The sequence below is a fragment of the Diaporthe citri genome, assembly GCF_014595645.1.
Source record: "Diaporthe citri strain NFHF-8-4 chromosome Unknown scaffold_3, whole genome shotgun sequence".
Taxonomy (NCBI): Eukaryota; Fungi; Ascomycota; class Sordariomycetes; order Diaporthales; family Diaporthaceae; genus Diaporthe; species Diaporthe citri.
The window spans coordinates 1,666,755-1,684,581 of NW_025064848.1; the positions used below are offsets into that span (position 1 = coordinate 1,666,755).

Sequence of the window (17,827 nt, forward strand, 5' to 3'; positions counted from 1 at the left end):
AAAGTATATATATACGACATAGAATATTTACCTGGTTAGATGACAGCGATTGTATTTGTTCTCTCAAAATTACACTTTGGTGAGAGAAAAGCAGGCTTTCATAGCAAAAGCCATCGAGAACGACTTGTGGTCAGCAGGCGAAACATGTGTTCCCGCCCCGACGGTATCTGGGTTGCGGATATCCCGTTCTCCCTCCTTCGTCAACTTGGCGATTTCCAACGTGTGGATCTTCCATACCCGCAGTGCCCAAACTACACGGTAAGTAGCATCAGCATGTGGTTTCTTGAGGCGGCACAAGACAAATTGAGTGGGGTCCAATGTGACTCACGAGCAGCAAATGCCGAGACGAACATCGCTCCAGTATACACCTGCACGTGCAAATATCCATCACTCCCGGGCTCCACGAGGCTGAGGCCAATGACCTCGGCAAAAGTCGCAGGCAGTACCAATACCAACCACGTGATAGACATGACAGAAGGTAGCAGCTGCAGCCCCACGACCTCAACCGCGACGGGAGCTACACACGGCCAGATGCAACCCGCGAAGGCGCCGAACAAGCTGTAGACGATGGCGCCAGCAAAGTGTTTGGCCGCGAATATCCAGAGGAAGAAGGCGGCCAGCCCGGCGATCAGTGAGCCCAGGGCGGCGATGTTGATCCGGCCGACCTTGTCGCTGAGTAGGCCGATCACTGGTCTCCCCAGGCCTTGAGACACTGGATGGGTATGTTGGTTAAGATACTCATTGTGATGATACGGCGAGAAGGGGCACTTACGGTTGAATATGGCCGCTACAATGGACCCCTGGTTCGCCGTGAATCCAACTGCGGAGGCGTATGATGCCAGTGAAAAGACGACAACGATGTACCCCAGAATTGAAAAGAAGCCCCAGGCTAGGTACAGATACAACTCGATCCTCTTGAAGAGGTCCTTGTGGAACGCCTGTTGAATCGCACCGACCTCCTCGTTCCTGTCTCGCGCCAGGAAGCTGCAGACGCCGTTGACAGCAAAAGCCAGGATAGCCAAGATCCGGAAGGCCCATGGAAGGCCGAGGTTTTCAATCATGGCATGTGCGGCCAGGGAGTACGTCAGACCACCAAAGCCAGACCCAGAAGTCCCTATGGAATTTGCGAGAGAGCGCTTCTTGTGGAACCACTGCGGGACCAGGCCGACTGAGCCCGTGAAGAGGAAGCCCATGCCAGCGCCAAAGGCTATCCCCTGCGATAGGATAAGGTGCCATTGCTCAGAGGTGAAGGACGCGCCGATGAATGCGGCCGTCTCCAGGACCACGCCGATCTGGAGACAAGTACGAGTACCATATTTCCGGATGCAAATTGTTGCTAGTGGTGCGAGGAGGAGGGCTGCGCAAGCAGGGAGTCAGCGCTGTGACGAAGAAGAACACAAAGAACCATACTTACCTATCGATATGGACAGACCACCGACGAAAGCAAATGATATGGCACTTGATCCGGGGAACGCGTTGGAGGTCAGGTAGTAAGCTAAGAATACAGCATATGCCTGATACGAGAGTCAGTATTAGAGCCTTTGGAATGGTTCGATACAACGGCAACTTACTGAATTCATACCCCAGGTATGGAAGTTGATGAGGAAAACGACCATAACCACGACCCTGACTTGTGGGTCAGCATTGTGGCGGCCAGCAATATTTCGCCGTGTATTTGCCTTACCAGCCATATCCACCTTCATTGAATTCCTTTTGTGGCTGCTCATGGTCGCTGGACTCCGATTCGACAGCACCGTTGTCCTTGTTGTGCTTCTCGTCCATATCCACAGCCTGATCGTGACGGGGATCTGTCCTCATAATGCCGTTCTCATCGACAAATGTCTCTTTAGATGTTGCAGGCGAGTCCGCCGTCGCAGGGGAGGCCATGGCACGCCGGCGACTAGCTGCGTCCGCCGAGCGACTAGATCTACGTCAGGAGCCAAGTGCAAGTGAATAGCCCAGGTGAGGGTAGGAGCGACCCGTCTGTAAGACAGCAAGACGACACAACACCAAGTATCCAAAGACTCGGGACATTACTACGGCTACGTTTGCGCATGATTATAATGCGAGGGCGAAACGGCGAAACGGCGAAACGGGGCACGCAGGCAAAGAATTCCATGACTAATGAGAACATCCAGACCGACATCGCCAGAATTGCGCACGAAGTAGCTCGGCCGGTCGGGAATAGAGCGGGAGAAAGAATCGAAGGCGGTAAAGCGTGTGGGCAGGCAGAGACCGAAAAGGCCGGAAGGGCGTAATCCCAAAGACGGCAGGTCAATCCTGTCCCTAGCCCCTTTTGACGTAGGTAGGCCATGACGCCGAGGCTACGAGACCGCCTCTAGGCCGGGGGTTCGATGTGCCGGGTGACACTCGGAGCAACAGGTGTGGTTGCTGTTGTTGTTGTTGACCGAAATGAGTCATCCGGTCGGGCTTGTCCACAGGCTCTCGAGCCCTCTTGGCTGCCTCAAGATGCGGAGATGCGTCGATGTTGATCGATTTCACTGTCGTCTCACAACCTGGCAGATCCATCGGCGGTACCCTGCTTGTTTGGTATGAGAATTCGTTGCCAGGCGGTTGAGTGATGCCAGGCTCAGTCAAGGCCCGAAGACCGGGGTGTGTTGCCGGCAAAGTCGGCGCCGATCTGCTGGGACCTGACTTGTGACCAGTCCCCTACATATAGAAGGTGGCCGGTCTGCTGCTGTTGCACAGTGTTGCAGAGAGGCTTCTGGAAACCCCGAGGCTGGCAAGCTGGCCAGCGCTGGCCAGATGCTGCTGCAGAGCCGACGCTGCTGGCCAAGTCATCATGCCGTATGATACTAGCCACGCATGTGTCTCTCTCTCAATTTGGGGAGGGCTCCACGATGCATTCTGGCCCAGCGATCCTACCCCTAAACGCTGCTCCATGCACTCCTTTTCCGTGACAGTCCATCTGGCTGACACGAATGCCCGTGCGAAAGCCAGCCAAGGACAAGACGGCCTGGTGTGCTTTGTTTCGAGGATGCGGGTGGGGCATCGTCAATGTACCGCCGTGAAGAGGTGTGCAATCTCCTCCTGAGCTGAGGACATGACCGCCCCGGATGCGGAGGCGTGCTGGCGCTCCTCTTCCCCATCCAAGAGGATGCACAACGGCGTTTTCCGGCCGGTCCATCATGAGACCTTGGAGGGGCTCTTGGAGGCTATTTCGAGGCTAAAACGATGCAAAGCAAGACGAGTCGTCGCCGTCGTCACCGTCTGTCTTAGACAACCGTTGTCTCGGTGCCAGAGCTCGGTGGAAGCTCAAGCTCAAGCTCCCGTGGAACTTTCCACGGTTGCAGGGTGCGGGCGCGGGCGCGGGTGCATCACACGGGGTACATTGCGGATACAAGCGAGGTGGCCGGTGCAGAGCGACGGACAAGGTCGCAACGTGGTACAGTATGTTCTGCAGGCCTGCAGCTCCCTAGCAGGCACAGTAGCGCGGTGGCTGCGGTGAGGCGGCGAGCGACAGGCAGCCCAGTGCTGCGGCAACGAGCTGTGCCAGCTGGAGTAAACAACGCCCATCATCGCCACTCAACAAACCCATCTGGATACTGACGGCACGAACAGCACAGCACGCATCTGGCTGACGACCAAGGCAGGGCAGGTGGGTATGATTCACAACTCACCTTTCATGCATGGCTGCCAGAGGCCTCTGTCTCTGCCTAGCAACCCAGCTTTAGTGGTTGCATCTGCCCGACGACGCTTGGTCTGCTTAAACTTCTGCTGTTAGCCCGTAATAATAAACACTCGTTATCGCCCGGTACAACCGCCAGTACTTATTACTTCATGCGCCTCTCCTTCTCCATCTCCGAGTCCAAGAAACCCCCCTCATTTACCATCTGCATCTCTGATCATCATCATCACCACCATCATTGTCACGAGCGCTCTGCATCCAGACCTGCCTTAGAATCTCCGTCTCTTGTCTCCGACCGTTCGCGGCTCACTGCTGAATCCGGTATCTTGACCAGCCCCCGGCGCCCGCAGCCAAACTCAACGCACGACTCACGGAGCTCCCATTCCCACTGTGACGAACAATACCCACTTCTTGTCGCCCACCCAGCTGCCTGCTCCCCCGGCCTCAGCTCACCGGCTCACCGGACGGACCACCTCCCAAAAGAGCAGCCTGTGCAATTTAATAAACGGGTCTTATCCTCTGGCCCCCCGGGCCATCTTGGCTCTCTTCCTCTCTGCAACCGTTCTCATTGCATTTGCAACGGGAAAAAAATTCTCAATCCAACCCACCACCTTCTGGTCTATTCGGCCTGATTGTGCAAGATCTCTGGAGTCATGTTCGACCGTGGCAGACCCAAGGACTCGGGGCCGTCGTCTCCTGACAAGAAGACGGCTCCCTCCCAGGGCAGCCACATGAACAGTGAGCAGTTCGGTTCGTCTAACCACCTGGACTCCACCTCCGCCGATTCTCCTATCGTGCCAGTCTTTTGCTAACCATATGCATCCGCCCTTGCAGCTGCGTACCTCAGAGATCTTCGCAACAATCGTGTCCAGAGGCCTGGTGGTGCAAGGCCACAACCCCCAGGCTCAAGCCGGGCGGACTCCTTTCGCCAGTCGATTGACGGCCGCCCTTCACTGGGTGCAGCTGCTCGTTCATCCTTTGGCTCAACTGCTCGGTCTTCTACAGGAACCCCACCCCCCTTGGCCGAGCCATCTCCAGCTCTTTCGCAATCCTACTCGCCTCCCAAGATTGACCACCGGGACTTCTCTTCCAGACCCAGCCTTGCGCCCAGTGTGTCCTCCAGATACTCGACCACGAGCGGGCAGGGCCGGGACTACTATCCTGACAAGCCAGTAGCTCCTCTGAAGCCTGGGCAGGTCGTACCCAGTGCCACCTACATCGAGAGGGGCCAGAGATGGATGGAGAAAGAGGAGGCCGTGTCGCTCAGGCAGGCCATGGTGGACAAGGATGCTAGGGACAGCCCTCCGCCAACCTCGCCAACCTCGGATGATGGCCGACTCTACGAAGCTGCTTTGAACGAGGCTTCAGAGCTCGTGTGGCAACACCAGCACGGTGTCAAGCCACCAGAGCCCGGAACGCCATACCGATACAAGCCACACATGCGCAGGAACAGCTATGCACACGCCCGCACGGCGAGTGCTGGCATGTACGGTGACGAGATCGAACCGAGCGGCCTCGCACGGGACCATTGCTCACGATCTATGTCAGGCAGTTCTACCTCCAGCGACGGCTTTGGCACGTCTCGCAGTCGTCTATCCTATGCGTCTATGAGTGGACCCCGGAAGAGCCCCAGCCCCCCTGCGCAGTCACGTTCTGCATCGCCACCCAAGGTGTCGAAGCCATACACGGGTTTGTCTAGCAGCACCTCACGCGGTTCCCTCGCTCAACGAAGGCGCAGTAGCACAAAGCGGAGTAGCAGTGGTGGCAGGCCTTTCTCAGGTGATCAGATCTGGGAAGAACCTGAAGGTTCTTCAGGCATGAGAACCTCATCGCCAAACAAGGACCAACCTGCCACTACCGAGGCCCTACGGACGAAGCCCAAGGGCCCACTCAACCGAGTCTCGTTCGCTCCAGAGAGGCCATCTTCGTCTGACTCCCAGTCACAGCCTGCCCCCAAGCTGCACAAGTTCGAGATCTACCGCAACCCACCGTCGCAGTCTCGGGACCCGCAGTACACTTCCAACTCGCCGGCTCAGAGTCCCGCTCGTGAAGATGTGCCGAAGAAGCATGGTGTTGAGCTTAGAAGTGAGGATATTCGTCAGGCAACCTCTATGAGGCTGAAGGATCGCAGTCCCAAACTCCCCACCCCGACTGCTGTGAGCGACCGTCTGGGACGACCCATCGTAAGCTTTGACAAAAACTGGAAGGCTCCGGACGAGGCAACTGATGAGAAGCCAGACACCACAAAAGGTCGTCCGCTCGGGGCCTTCCAGGCCCGACAAGACCACCGCCGCCTCCCAGAAACCCCGCCGATCCCTTCTGTCGCTATTGCGGAGACTCGCGAGCCGCCGGCGCCCCCGAAGCCACGCGGTCGCCCCTTACCCTCTATCCAGGTAGACGGGTCCGGGGCAAAGCCAAGCCCACCGATCCCCAGCATTGCCGTAAACGATGCCAAGCCGTCGATCCCAAGCATCGCTGTCAACGACGGAACACCGGCAGTACCATCTATTGTGCTTCCTGGCGATGACAACGGTGACGACAACAGCCCCAGCGTTCCTATCATCGTGACCCCTGACGACCCCACCAGCAAGCCCACCAGCCGTCCACTCCCAACCCCACAAAAGAATGCCCCACGAATCCGCCCTGGTGGAAGACCGCAAAGTCACTGGTCTCCGTCCCCCACGAGTCAAGCTGGACATCGGGCTACGGCCCGCTGTCACGAGTGCAACTACCCTATCGAGGGGCGTTTCGTTGCCCTCGCGGGCACCAATGAGCGGTTCCATCCGCAGTGCTTCACCTGCTATTCATGCGGCACCTCGCTGGAGGCCCTGGAGATCAGCCCTGAACCGGATGCCAACCGTGCCGCCCGACTGGATCGCATCCGCCGTCGTGCTGCAGGAGAGGCCCTCGAGGAGAAGCCTGGTGAGACAATGGCCGAGGACGGTGATGAGCGCCTCCGGTTCTATTGTCATCTCGATTGGCATGAGCTGTTCGCCCCTCGCTGCAAGCACTGCAAGACCCCCATCCTTGGCGAACACATCGTTGCACTCGGCGAGCATTGGCACTATGGGCACTTCTTCTGTGCCGAGTGTGGCGACCCTTTTGAGCAAGGGATGACACACATCGAGAAGGACGGCTATGCTTGGTGCATCAATTGCCAGACAAAGCGCACCGAGCGGCGAGCTCCCAAGTGCAGGAAGTGCAGCAAAGCGGTCATTGGGCAGTATATCCGGGCTTTGGGCGGGGAGTGGCACGACGAGTGTTTCCGGTGTGCAACATGCCAGAGTGGCTTTGACGATGGGCAGATCTTCCCCAAGGACATCGGGAACGACATGATGCTGGTGCTCTGTACGAAGTGCCGTCAGAGGGAGCTCAAGGGCTAGGAGCCCGGGCGTCCGGCTATCTGATGGATGATGGCGAGGATTGTTTACGCGTTACAATGTGATCGAGGGTGATGACAAGGTAAGTGGGATCTACCCACCATTCTTCCTACGGGGGAATGGTCTGGTAGATCATGCTTACGAAGGTTTACGCGCGATGTGCTCTGTGGCTTTTAATTGCATTGCTTTGGATTTGTTTGGAGTTTGGTCTGCCTTTTTTTTTTTCAGGGGAAACGAAACCAGAATGCTTGCTTGCTTGCTCTCGGTTTAATCGGACGGGTACTGCCTGCTTCATGTTGTCCGGACACACTGTACAAATAACTTTGGTTTCGAGCATCGGTTTGCGTGCATACTGCATTTTTATCTGGCTAAAGCGAGCCAGCTGGAGAAATAATTCGAAGAACATATTGCTTTTCACACATCTGACTCCTCAAGCTGCCGTGACTCGTATGCATGATCCGATACTGGTGCCTCTGCCTTTGAACCTGTGATACCTAGGTACGTTTCATGACCGACCCAACTGGCATGGCATGATGCGCAAGAATCCAATGAAAGAACGAACACGCAGCCCAGATTGATATAGCTGTTCATGATAAGGCGTCCCCCATGGTTCCACTTGGAATACGTAGCTATCGTCGAGTCAGCATGTCAAGAAGTGAGACGCACATTAGCCCTGAGTGCCAGCTTGTGAAAATCGTAACGTCGTCTCGCCGAAATATGCAGAGGATCTGGTAGGCCATACCCGGCGTCCTCACACGGCGAGTAAGCGGCTCAGCGCTGATGCGACAGCCTCGTTTGCGTCGGTTTTAAGCGCGACGAAGCCGGTGGACCGCGCAGGCCGAAGGACGGAGGCCTGATCTGTCAGCGGGGTCAGGACAAAACCACCCGATGTGAGCATCACGATCCATGTAATGAGGCACTGGGCAGACAGATTGAAGGCAGGCACAATAATGTCTCGTCAGTCAAAAATGGGCATGTTCATTCATTGGATTGTTCCTTCGCCATAGTACATCTCCCCGACCGTCGCGCAGATTAGCGGGCTATGTCGCCGGTTGGCGCAGAGAGAATAAGACCAGTTGGTGTAATGCCCCTCAAAAAAAGGAAAAAAAAAAAAACACGATTATCCTTTTCCCTGTCAAACTCCTTGAATGAGAAAATTCCCCTGCAATACCGAGAGTCTCACGCCAACCGCAAAGGGGCGAATTTCAAAGTTGGGTGGCCACTTTCCATGCCTGGTCCGAACCGCCGAGCGAGGTTCAGTTGCCCCCCACCCGCGTGCTCTTCCAGCCGCCTAGAAAAGTCCACTGCCGCCCACTTGCTCCTGGTGAACTTCCAGGGTATCTCCGTCTTGCATTTCAAGCTGGGGAGGTGAAAGGGAATGTTAGTAAAACGTGGTGCGAAACGCGACGACGCGCGACATGCGTGTCCCTTGTCGCAAATTTGGGGCAGCAGCAGCAACAAGCTGGGCGGGGGAAAAGACTCACCGTGTCGGGGGTATCATTTGGCTGGACGCGTTGGCCCTCAAAGAGAAAGCGAACAGAGTTGACGGTCTTGCCTTGGCGCTCGCAGAAGGCGCCCATGAGCTTCTCAAGCTTAGTCGACTTCTTTATCTTGAAAAAGACCTCGTTGTTGTTGTCCGTCACCTTAATGTTCAGGTGCTCCGTCTGCGCGGGGGCCTCCGGGCGCTCCGCGGCCGGGGAGCCGTTCTCGTGCTGGTCGGACATTGCGGCGGTTGCAGGCGTCGAAGATGAGCTTGTGGATGAGGATCGCGATGAGCGCGTAGACGATCAGGGTGCCGAAACCAATGAACCCTCTGATGAAGAAGTCAGCGTCCATTGGGACGATAGGCATGAAGACGTCACGCATGATTGCGGTCTGTGACGTGGTTGGGTGCGTTGGGTTGTTGCGTGAGGTGGTGATGGTGATGGCAATGCGTGGTGCATGCGCCGTGGTTTTGGGAGTTGACTTACCAGTAAATAGCTTTATGCGGGTCTGGGATGGGCCACGAGAGTCCGGACCTGGTGTCTGTCGGCCGGGGTTGGGGCTGGCGGGTGTGCAGTGAGGGTCACGATCTCGGGGAAGTGGTGTCGTTAGAGTTGAGGAGGGAAGCGACAATGATAAAAGGCTGCCAAAGAGCCGCCTTGGGGAGATGGTGGGGCTGTTCTTCTGAGGGGCGATACAGCTTTCACGCACGGGCCACCTCCTGAACACCTCCTTGCTTGACCAGTACCTTCTCCCCTGCCTGCTCTAGCAAAGTACCGGTGACTCCTCCAGTCCGATTTGGTTATTCACCGAGCAACGCAGAATCTCAATCAAAACTAAGATGGCTGATCGGGCCTAGGGAGCTTCTTTGAGGTAGTCAAGGCTATGCATGCAAAACAAGAAAGCGGAAGGTGCAATCAATCCTAGAGAAGGCTGAGTTTAACATTCAGGTTGCAAAGGCCTTTACAAATCAATCATTACCGCAGTAAATGGGCTTTTGCCGCGTTGCAGGCGTTTCCAATATGCGGAAGTGAAAGTAGCAGACGTGTTGGGCGATATCTGCGAGCCGTGATTCCACTGCTCTCAGATTGACATCATCCAGGATAAGGCGGCGACTAGGCCCCGTAATCTGGGCTGCCAGGCTTGGGGAGCTACTGTGGACATGATATAACACGGGCCAAATTCAGTCGCAACTCACCCAACCCATTCTTAGCAGGGTTTTCATTGCCAGCCAAGTTCGTCTGACCTAAAGATCGAAAAGTAAACATGGTGAGAAAACACAGCGAACACACCATCTCGACCTGCCACCATGTGATCTAACGATGGTGTCGTTCACAGGGACTGGAAGAAGATTTGCAGGCAAAGCCTCCATGCCACCCCCGAGCAGTCCGTCTTCCCCGTGCAATCCGCGCCGTGACTCTTGACAGACGGCATAGCTGACCTCTGTTCTAGTGTGCAATCCAAGGTGAGGGCATACGCCGCCGCCAAGTCCATGCCGGCCACAGCTAAGACTCGCGCCAGACTGCTTGAAGAGGAACACGTACAAGGAGGACAAGTGCCAAGGCGTCATCTACGAGCTCTACGACTGCTGTCAGGCTTTCTACGACCGTAATGGGGAGAGCGCCAGCGCGGCCAGCTGCCCTAAGCCAGACCTGCTGAAGTTGAAGCTGAAGATGAGGAAGAAGACGGAGGCTAAGCCTCAATGACCAGCAAGTCGTTGAGCGCCAAGTTCGGCCGTCTTTCAGGCTGTGGAGACGACTGAGGCTCTAGATGAGATGTATCACTGATCCAACGAACGTATGCCCAGATTGAATTTTGAAGTCAGGCAACTTTAAAGGATAGCGAAGTCAATCTAGGCAACCATTAGCGCGCAAGAGGCCCGTAGACCTGTGCTCGTACTGACCACAAGCACCGTGACTCTGAATAAGGTTACCACAACATTGTGTGAAGAGAAAAGAAAAGAAAAATCTGACGAGACGGGCTCGGCGCCAGCGATTTTATATGCAGCCGTGGCCTCGCGTCGCGTCGCTGTGATTGGCTGCAGCTCCCCACTTAGGCCAACAAAGGGATCCCGACTTAAGCGCATACACAAATAAGCACCCGACCATTCAACTCAGTTGGAAAACGGGAACGTCCTGTTGCATTCTGGCGGTTCACTTGCAGGTTGTATTTGACGTCGGCATAGGCTGAACGCCAGTTCACATAACCAAATCCCAATCTTCGGCAACATAGGCCAAAGTAAGATCGGAGGCGTGCTTTCCAAGCAGCTCAAGCAGATCCATGGGTTCGCTGGCACCAACCTTGGACTGTCACCCTACCCCAAAGGCCCTATTTCAGCAAAGTCAGGACAAGACGAGCAACAAATGAGAGGAATCGGCCGCTTCTTGTGGTGAATGGTGACATCTATCTATAACTGACTGATTTACTCGGCTTGTTGAGGACCCAGGTATACCAATTCAATGACTGCCCACGGCGGACGCGCAGCATTTCAAAAGATACGATAGATGTATCAGGCAAGGCTAAGAGTGCCTAGCATACGCTTTACAATATTTTGAGTTCGTTATGAGATACCTCTGTCGCTGTCCCATGGGACTGTACTGCCTGACAGTAAATCCGACAGGAGGCTGTCATAGAGAAGGTCATTATTCACCTAGGCAGGCCAAGAGGGGTTATGTCAAGAATGGCTGTTCCACGCTGGGCTCCTCTGGAGCGAGCTGCCCTATGGACAAGAAGGGCCTACACGGTAATCTATGCTTCTACGGTTGAATAATAAGCCCTGGGACCGTATATGTCAGTCTTGGTGGTACTTAGCAGACCAGTAAGGACCAGGAGTAAGAACGTGAGACCCGCGCTAAAAACACGTACCTGGGTACAAAGCTGACAGACCCTTGTCTCTGATCCGCGACTGCCCTTCGTGTTTTGGCTGGCAGCTTGTTCGGGCGCATTCCCAAATTCGCCCCGTCAACTGCATTCCCTCTTCCTCCTACCGACATAGTAGATGGAGCGTGGATAGGGCACGCATGCAGTTGCGGTCGCTTCACTGACCTCGTAGCGTTCAAAACAAACGCGTTCAGCTTTCTGCGGGCCCATTCACCCTGTCGCCAATCAGATCAGCGCCTTGCGCAGGACCCTCCACCATGGTACGTACTACTGTACAGCGTGCAGAACACAAGCTGCAAGCTTATCAAAAGCTCGGAGGCCCAAGAGCAGTGATACCTCGCTCAGATTAAGTTTTGGTGGCTTACACACACTCCTCCTCGCTAGGACTTCCTCTCTCCCAAGCGTCGTAGTCTGATTTACGGGTACGACAGCGACGAAGGTTTGTTGGTTCAACATCGACATGACGGCGCCCTCGTCCGTTTGTCCTTGGGCCTCGACTAACCATGCGCACCATGGCAGATGAGGATATGGCTCGCCTCGAAGACACGTACCGGCAGAGCCGCATCCAAGCTGGCCCCGAGGTAGAGGAGTTTGGAAGATGGCTGGACGAGTGTGGCCTGACCCACGCGACACCCGACCAGAAACGCGATCGAATACTGAAACTCGTCGCCCGCTACAATGACTACACACAAGAAAAGGCCTCTGTGCTGACGGAGCGACGGCGGCTGGAAAAGCTCGCAAGAGGCCGGAGATGGGACCCCAATCAATCCAGCGATGATGCCAACGACATGGAACTGGATGAGGAAGACGGCGCCGGCGATGGCGACGACGTGACCAAATGGTCGTCAGAAGCACAGACCTGGGGACTTTTGTCACGTTTACTACCGCTGCGACACCCAGACCCTTCTGCCAAGCCACCGAGATCGAACCTCGCTCCGCAATCACGGAAGGAATACTGGGACGAGTTCATCCTGTCGGATTCGGTGGCTCAGGAACGTAAGGCTGTTCTGGAGTGGCTGCAGTCCACCGCAAGCACCGGCCCTGACATCGACGAGCTTGTCCACGAGTTCCAGCAAAAGGCAGACAGGGGAGACCTCGTGGCGCATGGCTGGCTACACACCCGGGAGGCAATAAAACTGCACAAGAGCGTAAACGCCATTCCCCATGTCCTCGAACCCAACTCAAACATGTCCGATTTCTCCTACGTCACCCAATTGGACCCGGATGCTATGACGAGACAAGGCCGGAAGCTGGAGCCCCACGATGAATATTTCGAGAGGGCCATCTGGGTCGGCTGCTACCATCTTCTGCGGAGGGGAAGTTCCTTGGATGAGATTCGTGACTGGTGCTTGGAGAGAACAGAGGCGTGGCGGGCCGCAACAATTTCCGCCCTGCCATTGGCAACGTTGGGTGACGAGGACTTGCCGAATTTCGACCTGCCCTCTTTCATCCTGTGGAGGCGCATGTGCTACGCCCTGGTGAAATCGGGCGGCACGGACGATTGGGAGCGAGCAACTTATGGAATCCTCTCCGGCGACATCGACAGCGTGCTTGCTGTGTGCAAGACTTGGGATGACTACGTTTTCGCACACTACAACGCCCTTCTGCGGACGCAGTTCGATTCATACTTGATCAAACAGTGTGCGCCTGGAATAGCGTCTTCCCAGTTCCTGCCATCGTTTGACGCCGTACAGTACCTCGGCGACAGTCCAAATGTTGCGAGGAAACTGATCGGTCAACTTGAATCGGATGGTTCACATTTCAAGCAAATTAACAAAGAGGCCAACACAGCGGCCAAAGCATTGCAAGGAGCGATCATCGCCGACACGCTTGACTCCTACATATATCAACAGGGTCTTGCATTGTCAGCCGAAGCCAACCAGGAAGGAAAGTCGTATCTCATCCCAGATTATGGATATGGCTCCTCGGAAGGCAACATCCTGAAATACAACAAGATGTCAGAACACGACGGGTTGCGAGTAATCACACATGTGGTCATCATGATCAATGCTCTGGAATCCATCGCTCAGAAAGGGAAGGACTTCCTTCCGGGCCGCCGCATTGTCGGAGAGCACGCCATCGCGGCGTATGTCAGTTTCCTGCGCCTCGCACAGCTCGAGCTTTTGATCCCGCTCTACTGCGCTCAGCTTTCCGAAAGCCGGCAATACGAGACATTGAGTCTGAATATCATCCACGTAAGGGACCGAGAGGAGCAACTGGCACTACTGAACCAGATCAGAAGGGTTGGTATGGATATCAAGACATTCCTGAGGGAACAGCCGCAACACTTCCTAAAGCAGCTCGAAGATTCCCAGGGCACCCCCGCCAAGGCCCAATTCCGGATTCTCAAGCACAACCTGCCACAACTCCTCGACGGTCGTGGCATCGTTCCGGACTTCATCGGTGACGACGGACGAAACGAGGTGGTCCATGAGAATTTGATCCGATCTATGGAGTGGTTGTTTGCGGGCGAAGGTAACCTACTCGAGGCCTGCGAGTTCGGTGTCAAGATTTACAAGTACTTTCTGAGTAAGATAAGCCTCTGATTCTCACCTCTCTCTTTTGAACCGAAGATCTAACAAATGTCGCAGAGCACAAGCACTTGGGAGCCGCCCGCGACTTCTACGAGAGAGTAAGAGTGGAGGATCTTGTACAGGTCTTGGCGAACCGAGACATCGTGGGATCTGTCGAGGACTTCGTCCAGGATCTTTTGACTAATGAGCATGCGCTCCTGGGAGAAGTCCAAGAAGACGAAGTCGAGGATCTTGGCGCAACTCAGATGCGGCTGGCTCTGGCCATCAAGAATATGTGGGAGCTGCAGTGCTTTGTCATGGCCCTCGACGGTATCGAGACGGTGGGAACTTTGGCGCAACTTGCTCAGGAGTAAGTGATCTGACCGTTCGACTATGTTATATGGAGAATACTAATTGGTCGCAGGCCCGAGACAAGCAACCCGCCCAACAGGGAGTACTTCGAAAATCTTGGAACGGCCATTCGCACGGCAAAGACAGGCATGAAACCAGTCCTCAAGGGCTGGCTGGTAGAAACGAACACCAAGGACGACGATTTGACCCATTTACGCGAGGCGTACCTTCCAGAGACGATCATCGCCTTCGTATCTGTTTTGCAGTACACCGGCGGCACCCTCACCCGTGACAACATGCTCGAGGCAATGGAATTAGCAGCGACCATCGCGGGCAATGACTCGGACATTGCCGCCCTATTCGTGAAGACAGGACGCATGAAGGAGCTTGTCGAGGCATTTGCGTCGTGCAGCAAGGCGCTGGCGATTCACTCTGCCGACCACAAGAAGGGATCCCACACTAGTGCCAAGAAGATGCGCGAGATGGGATGGTCGAGGGAGCTGTGGACGGTTAAGCCTTCTTCTTGAGAATGCGACAGCATAGCATGGCGAGACAAAAGGATTGGCCTAAGGCGGCGTAAGATGTATACTTGTTGATTTGGCATGGAGCCACCGGATAGGGATGAAGCAAAAGAATTCATAATGATGATACCTCCGAGGACTGGGAAAAGCTTTGAATTTCAACTGCCCTAGCCGAAATCTTCTAAGTATGAAGGATGCTCTCTCAAGACTGCTGCCTCGTTGGCTGTCCTGAGCGGTCTCTTGGATTGATCCTCTCGTGGACGTCACATCTTGATGGCTCCTCAGGCTCATCCAGTATTAACGTGGACTTCAGTAGACAACTTTGCCGAGTGATTACCGAGCTCTCAAAGATCACCCTTGGCTGCGAACTCCTTGTTCACCGACTCCAGGCGCGAGCATAGCGGATTGATATTAGTACTTGGACGTTGACGGCTCTATTCAACACAGCAGCAGAAATCTGATCCCGTAATCTTTGAAAATCAACTTCCAATCTGTGCCGTCTGATTTGAAAGCCAAGGTGCTCGACGTTGCTGAACGGAATCTGGAATAGTCGAAACGGCTCCAGGTACGCTTTCAGCACATGGGTCCCAACAACGCTCATTGATATCGTTGAGGAACTGTTACGAGTGAGGAGTTGAGCATGATGTGCCAACATGATGATATGAATTTACACAGATGTTTTACAACAAGCTAGGTTTCAGCCACCTACAACTGATTGAGCAGGCCTTTCACGCGAGACCTCAACTCCTTCAACGGCACCAACTCCGTATGGGCGAGCCGCCTACACTGCACCTCCACCCGCCTGGAGGCCTTCCACTCCCTGCCGAGCACCACAATGGCAGGGTATCCGACGAGGTCCGCGTCCTTGAGCTTCCAGCCCATGTTGGCATCCTGCCGGTCGTCGATGATGACGTCGATGTCGTCCTTCCGGCCGCCGGCCACCAGCTGGTCGTAGACGACCCCCGCGTCGCGCGCGAGACTCGTGTCCTTGGAGTTGAAGACGACCACGACCTGGTACGGCGCGATCACGCGCGGCCAGTTGAGGCCCCTCTCGTCGGCGAGGTGGTCCGCGACCGCGCCGACGATGCGCGATATGCCGATGCCGTGGCAGCCCATCTGGATGGGCACCGTGGTCGTCTCCTCGCCGCTGCGGGACGGCTCCTTGCCGCCGTGTCCGGGTAGCAGGCGGGCGGGCACGCTGACGCTGGCGCCGAGGGGCTCCGAGTACCGCGTGCCGAGGTGGAAGGTGTGGCCCAGCTCGATGGCCTTCTGCACCTTGAGGGTACCGTCGTCGCAGCGGGGGCATGCGTCGCCGTCTTTGATGCGGAATGGGTTTGGGATGCCTTCCTTCAGGTTGGTTACTGGGAGACGCCTCAACTCTGGGGAGTCGTTCGAGTCAAGGGTTGGGTAGACCCTCATTTCTTTGGGCAGTCTGTCGTCAAATAAGTTGACGACGCGGACCTGGGTCTCCTCGCTTGTCGTGAAGTCCTTGATTGCGGCGGCCCAAAAGGGCGTCGGATCCTCGACTCCGGAATCAAGATCGGGAACGGCCTGCTTAACAGCGTGGGTGCTGATGTCCTCCCCGGAGAACTGGTCCGAGTTGAACCAGACCCGCACGAGTGTCTTGCGGTCCTTAGATATCCCGTGCCACGCTTTCGGCTGGCACGTGTTGTCGACGAAGACGGCAGCGGCCGGGCGGCTCTCCGCAAGCTCCTCGTTGGCGACATAACCACAGCTGTGACAGCTCATGACGTGGTCTTCGCCAAGCGCGGTGGGGATGTGATACTCATGGCTCAAGCTGCCGCCCATGTCGCCAGAGCTCGCCTGGGCCACGAGCACTGGAAGCTTCATCTCTTTGATGAATATCTGCGAATATGCCTCCCGTACTTGTTCGTAGGTTTCCAGTGCCGCCTCATTAGAGTAGTCAAATGTATACAAGTCTTTCATGTAGAACTCACGACCTCGCAGTAGGCCTTGACGAGGGCGAAGCTCATCTCGATATTTTGGTGCTGGTGTAGGGTTAGACATGAGCAAACATGAAGGTATTATCTCTAAACATCCATGTCTTACTTATTTGATACAGCCTCAGGGGCAGGTTCTTGTATGACTTCGCAGAGCGAGCCACCAGGGCTGTGATCTCTTCTTCGTGGGTAGGGCTCAGGAGATACTTTCCTTCCTTACGATCATTGAACCGGAAAAGCTTAGGACACTAGTCAGGACATACTCAGTACTCAAATGCATTTGCTCGAACACACCTCGGAGCCGATCTTGCTAAGACGACCAGTCTGCTCCCATAGGGCCTCGGATGATATAGCAGACAACTGGACCCGTGATGCTCCTGAGCATATGTTGTCAGAGTTCTGTAGAGGCACAGTGATGGGTCTGGAAGAGTGCGATTTGCATACCTAGCCTGCGCATGTAACGATCAACTAGACGGATGACCTTCTCATGGACTCTCAGTCCGAGAGGTAGAAGGTGGAATATGCCGGAATGGGACTATCACATTGTGAGCCATCACTCTACACGAACATGCAAGGTGGATCATAACCTGTCGAAGAAATCCAGCACGGATCAATTTTGAATGCGCATCTGAATGAGTGGTGTTACTATTGTTCATGGCCCATCAAGCTGGCGATGACTGTGTTTTGAGGCATACCTTCGTTCTCACTTGCAGCTATGCCGCCCGACGGGGCCCACTCGTTTGACAACCGCACCCTGCCGTCAACATGAAGCCTCTGCAGATGAACCAAGGGTGCTCTTATTTGTGAACGCCATCTCTGCAACGCCAAACCATTCCTGTGCATCAGTGTCGGGCAAGCCGTCACCAACCTCACGCCATATGGCATTGTCGTAAGTAACCCGGTTGCCTTAGATTTGACACCGACCCTCAACTCGAGATCAAACCCTGTCACTCCTATTCAGCCATGTAATGAGAGTCAAGGGAATGAACGTATTGTTCAAGACGTTCTTTTGAGGAGCGCAGAGTGCCGGATTGAATGTGAGATGCATCTATCTCAGGGTCCAGGACTCTTATCGAGCTACCCTTGTCGG

The 17,827-nt window shown here is 55.2% G+C and overlaps 6 protein-coding genes across 6 annotated transcripts; 3 read left to right on the forward strand and 3 right to left on the reverse strand.

The window, feature by feature from the left end:
* Positions 1-69: 69 nt before the first annotated feature.
* INS49_008075 (uncharacterized protein) lies at positions 70-1,887 on the reverse strand (the record flags this gene model as incomplete). Its single annotated transcript, XM_043168820.1, has 6 exons — positions 70-251; positions 329-712; positions 773-1,357; positions 1,415-1,514; positions 1,572-1,626; positions 1,685-1,887. The coding sequence occupies 6 exons, from the start codon at positions 1,885-1,887 to the stop codon at positions 70-72; spliced, it is 1,509 nt and encodes a 502-aa protein (XP_043026500.1).
* Positions 1,888-4,302: 2,415 nt separating this feature from the next.
* INS49_008076 (uncharacterized protein) lies at positions 4,303-7,032 on the forward strand (the record flags this gene model as incomplete). Its single annotated transcript, XM_043168821.1, has 2 exons — positions 4,303-4,399; positions 4,655-7,032. The coding sequence occupies 2 exons, from the start codon at positions 4,303-4,305 to the stop codon at positions 7,030-7,032; spliced, it is 2,475 nt and encodes an 824-aa protein (XP_043026501.1).
* A 1,288-nt stretch (positions 7,033-8,320) lies between these two features.
* On the reverse strand, positions 8,321-8,753 carry INS49_008077 (uncharacterized protein; the record flags this gene model as incomplete). The annotated part of the gene is made up of 2 exons (XM_043168822.1): positions 8,321-8,389; positions 8,514-8,753. The coding sequence occupies 2 exons, from the start codon at positions 8,751-8,753 to the stop codon at positions 8,321-8,323; spliced, it is 309 nt and encodes a 102-aa protein (XP_043026502.1).
* A 1,024-nt stretch (positions 8,754-9,777) lies between these two features.
* On the forward strand, positions 9,778-10,217 carry INS49_008078 (uncharacterized protein; the record flags this gene model as incomplete). Its single annotated transcript, XM_043168823.1, has 4 exons — positions 9,778-9,780; positions 9,850-9,897; positions 9,964-9,976; positions 10,033-10,217. 4 exons carry the CDS (start codon positions 9,778-9,780, stop codon positions 10,215-10,217), a joined length of 249 nt encoding a protein of 82 aa, XP_043026503.1.
* A 1,431-nt stretch (positions 10,218-11,648) lies between these two features.
* INS49_008079 (uncharacterized protein) lies at positions 11,649-14,782 on the forward strand (the record flags this gene model as incomplete). Its single annotated transcript, XM_043168824.1, has 5 exons — positions 11,649-11,651; positions 11,776-11,830; positions 11,911-13,920; positions 13,983-14,274; positions 14,329-14,782. The coding sequence occupies 5 exons, from the start codon at positions 11,649-11,651 to the stop codon at positions 14,780-14,782; spliced, it is 2,814 nt and encodes a 937-aa protein (XP_043026504.1).
* Positions 14,783-15,481: 699 nt separating this feature from the next.
* Positions 15,482-17,622, reverse strand: INS49_008080 (uncharacterized protein; the record flags this gene model as incomplete). Its single annotated transcript, XM_043168825.1, has 5 exons — positions 15,482-16,785; positions 16,847-16,976; positions 17,032-17,114; positions 17,182-17,272; positions 17,611-17,622. 5 exons carry the CDS (start codon positions 17,620-17,622, stop codon positions 15,482-15,484), a joined length of 1,620 nt encoding a protein of 539 aa, XP_043026505.1.
* Between the last annotated feature and the right edge of the window lie 205 nt (positions 17,623-17,827).